The following is a 3,969-nucleotide window of genomic DNA, read 5'->3' as shown; positions in this document are numbered from 1 at the left end:
ATAGGGCAAACTTATAGTACAATCTCCTCTCAGATGCATCAACAACTTAATATGATAGAGGAATACAACACAGAATCTACCTTCACAAGTTATAAATTTTTGAATTATATAAACCATCTCATCCCATGGATGGATTAACCAGCTTCTAGGGATCCCTGATTTCCAATCAACTGCTGATAATCTTGACTTGGATATAAAAGGTGCCCATTTTTTCTCCTTAAATTGTTTGGTTTTAAAGTATTTTTCTCCTTCTGGGCTTATACTAATTGCTTGAGCAATGGTGTCCTTTGAGACCCTAAATGACAAGTTGCCTACAACTGCCTTCTCCCCATTGAATGAAGAAGCAAATTCTTTTGCTGTTTGCTTATTATACCCACTGTGTTTTTCTAAAAGTTGCAGCCATCATTTTGCCCTAAGTATTTCTACACAGTCTTTATGATATCTGGAAGGGTCAAACTGCAATGGTTCTGCCTAATTTTCCATAAGAGGAAAGGAAAAACTATGTCCTGCTATCCTGTGTTTGAAAATAATTTACAGTTTGTATAAAGAAATTCTACCATACTGTAAAAAAATGACTACAGTTCTTCTTGTTGTAAAAAAATAAAAATAAAAAAATTTACCAGAGTTTATGGTAAATCAACTACTTGGGCCCGATTTGTATGTGTAATTCCTAGAGGATGCTGCCAATACAGTCGAAATCTCTCTCAATTTAATTCTGGTGAATGTCGTGCCTACGTATGTTGACAATGCATAAAACGCTATTTTGCTTTATAAAACCAACGTTTAATCCTTCAAGACAGGCATTTTCTATAGGAAATGTGTTTTCCAGCATTTAATCCTTCAGGAAATGCGTTTTTCTTCCTTCCAGCATTTAGGAAATGCGTTTTTCTTCCTTCCAGCATTTAATCCTTCAGGAAATGCGTTTTTCTTCCTTCCAACATTTAGGAAATGCATTTTTCTATGGCCTGTTTATGTCTTAAATCCCAAATTTCTCCACGCAACTTGTCTCAAGGGTTTTTAATGATGTCTCTGGAATCCTGGCAGTGGTGAAATGACTTGCACGCAGGTGTTTATGATGTTTTCAAAGTCCTGGCAGCGTAAATTACTATGATGGGTATGAAGTCCTGACAACATAAACGGCTATGATAGCTATGAAGTCCTGGCAGCGTAAGTTGCTATGATGTTTATGGAGTCCTGGCAGTGTAAATGGCTCATATTCAAATGATATCCTTTGGTGTCCTGTTTTACGGTCTTCAAATTATGATGACTTGCTGATTGGACCGCAAATCTTTTGAGCACTTGCCCTTAGTTATTTCGTGCTTTTTTAAAAACGAAATTTGTAGGTTGAAAACCATACAAATTCGTAAACCCTTCATGACCTGTGCTGTGGCAATCCTCTATTTTATGACTTGAGCTTTTTGAAAATTCAATTTATGAGTTACAAATTCACAAACCCTTCATGACCTGCGCTGTGGCAATCCTCTGTTTTATGACTTGAGTTTTTTTTTTTTTTTGAAAATTCAATTCTTGAGTATGCAATCAGTTCTTAGTTTTGATAGGTTGTTGGTATTCATGACTATGGGTTGATTAGATTAAGGAATATATATACAAGGTAATATATATACAAGATGAAAATAGGGATATGTGTTGCTCAATTCTAATTTGAGCAATGGTTATAGTTACAGGGTGTAGGTAAAAAGGTAGGAATTAGGATAAAAAATGAATGATATAGGATAGGATAGGTATTTAGAAACTAAAATCAATAATCATCATATTTCATCATCAAAAATTTGAATTTAATAAAAGAAATTAAATACTTAAAATGACAATTCTTACAGCCCTTTAACATCTCTGTGTTGGAGCTTGTTGTTTGGCATAATGTAATGGTGTCCATAAAATGTCTGTTTGCTTAAAGTTCCAGTCTTCTCTTGAATTTCTTGTTGCTGGCCTCTTCTTTGTGATTTTTTCATCTTGAATGTAATCTTTCTTGTTGCTGATGTAATTTTCCTTTGAATAGATCCCATTGGATAAAATGTACTTAAAACAGAACCTTTACCTTAACATGATGACAAGTTTTCTTCTGAACAGGTCTTTTCTGAGAAGTTATGAATGCAGGTCCTTTGCTGAGAATTGAATGACAACAGGTCCCTTCTGAAGAATGAATGATAACAGGTCCCTTACTGAGATTTGAATGATAACAGGTCCCTTGCTGAGATTTGAATGATAACAGGTCCCTTCGGAAGATTGAATGATACAGGTCCCTTCTGAGATATGAATGATAACAGGTCCCTTCAGAAGAATGAATGATACAGGTCCCTTCTGAGATATGTTCTGATAATCTTGTTGAAAATGAAGACAAACCTTTTTCTACTAAAGATAGGAAATAGGAAAGCATGAACAAGTTCAGGCTTCCTTCTCCCCATCTGATGGTTTGACTTGTCCTCAAGTCACAGTCCTTTGCACTTAAGATTTAAAATGACTTTTTCCTTTTTGATTCTTGTACTCAAAATTTAAAAAACTAAGAATTCTTGCAAGCCAATTTCTTGGTTTTCTCACAAGAATTCGTGTTTAGACTATGCCTTATCTGGTTTTCATAGCTAAACATTATTATTATTATTATTATTATTATTATTATTATTATTATTATTATTATTATTATTATTTTATATATATATATATATATTTTATTTTGAAATCAAAACAAATTAAGGTTTGGATTTTACAGCTGACTGTTGTAGTAGCTGTACCTCCCTTTCTTGTGAAACAGTTCTGATAAAGTCTTCTCTGTCAACAGGCTTATGGTAGATTTGGATCCTGTGTCCATTGACAAGATATGTCTGTCCTTCTTGGTCTATTGATGTTACTTTGACTGATCCATTCTCGAATATTTCAAGGATTTCATAAGGCCCCATCCAGTGAGTAGTGAATTTAACCTTATGATCCTTGAATTTGGAATCGAAGAGCAATGCCCAGTCACCAATTTGAAATTCCTTCTTCTTAATCATCTTATCATGCCATTGCTGCTGAATCATTGTTGTCCTTTGCACGGCCTCTTGTCTCATTTCATCAAGCTGGTTTAACTGCATGATCCTTTCTTGTTGAGCTTCTGAAAGGTCTATCCCTAGGTCTGCTGCCAAATTATATGTATGTATTTGGAATTCTATTGGTAGCATGACCTCTTTACCATAGACTAGCTGGTAGGGTGAGAACCCTGTTGTATCTTTCCAAGTAATCCTATATGCCCATAGTGCTTCATTGAGCTTGTCAGCCCAATTCTTCCTATTTGTGGCCACTGCTTTTGTCATGATTCCTTCTAATGTTTTGTTTGTAGACTCTATTTGGCCATTGGCCTGTGGATGATAGGGCATGCTTCTTCTATGCTTGATTTGGTACTTCTCTGTGATTTCTTGAACTAGTATTGATGTGAATTTAGTTCCTTGGTCCATGACTATCTCTCTAAGCACTCCATATCTAAAAAAAAATTCTTCAAATAGGAAATTGACCACTGTTTGTTCAGTTGCCCTTACCAGTGCCTTTGCTTCAACCCATTTAGTGACATAGTTAGTACACACAAGAATGTACTTCTTACCTTTAGACGGTGGATTGATGGGACCGATAAAATCAAAAGCCCATTTTTCAAATGGCTCTAGATGCACTTGTGGCTGGAGTGGCATTTCATCAAGGGTAGTTGGTCGTCCCATGCGTTGGCAACTGTCACAACTTCTTACATACTTCTTTGTGTCTTTAAAAATTGATGGACAATAATAGCCAAGGCTAAGAATTTTGTGCATTGTTCTCTTTGCTGCAAAATGGCCACCACAAGGTTGATCATGGCAAGAGGTTAGTACATCAATTATTTCATCCTCTCTAATGTATCTCCTAGTAATCATGTCATAACCAGTGTAAAATAAATCGCCATTAATCCATGAATATCTTGCGCTTTGTTTGATCAACCTTTTCTTTTCCCTT

General features: G+C 35.4%; 1 protein-coding gene across 1 annotated transcript; it reads right to left on the bottom strand.

Annotated features, from left to right (window-relative positions):
• Positions 1 to 2,705: 2,705 nt before the first annotated feature.
• On the bottom strand, positions 2,706 to 3,305 carry LOC149139223 (uncharacterized). Its single transcript, XM_089450647.1, has one exon. It carries the CDS (start codon positions 3,303 to 3,305, stop codon positions 2,706 to 2,708), a length of 600 nt encoding a protein of 199 aa, XP_089306773.1.
• Between the last annotated feature and the right edge of the window lie 664 nt (positions 3,306 to 3,969).

This window comes from Pinus tabuliformis, chromosome X (assembly GCF_031772625.1).
Source record: "Pinus tabuliformis cultivar Carrire ecotype Pingquan chromosome X, CPIR1, whole genome shotgun sequence".
NCBI lineage: Eukaryota > Viridiplantae > Streptophyta > Pinopsida > Pinales > Pinaceae > Pinus > Pinus tabuliformis.
The sequence above is the reverse complement of the archived record's forward strand: the minus strand, read 5'-3'. Positions and strand labels throughout refer to the sequence as shown.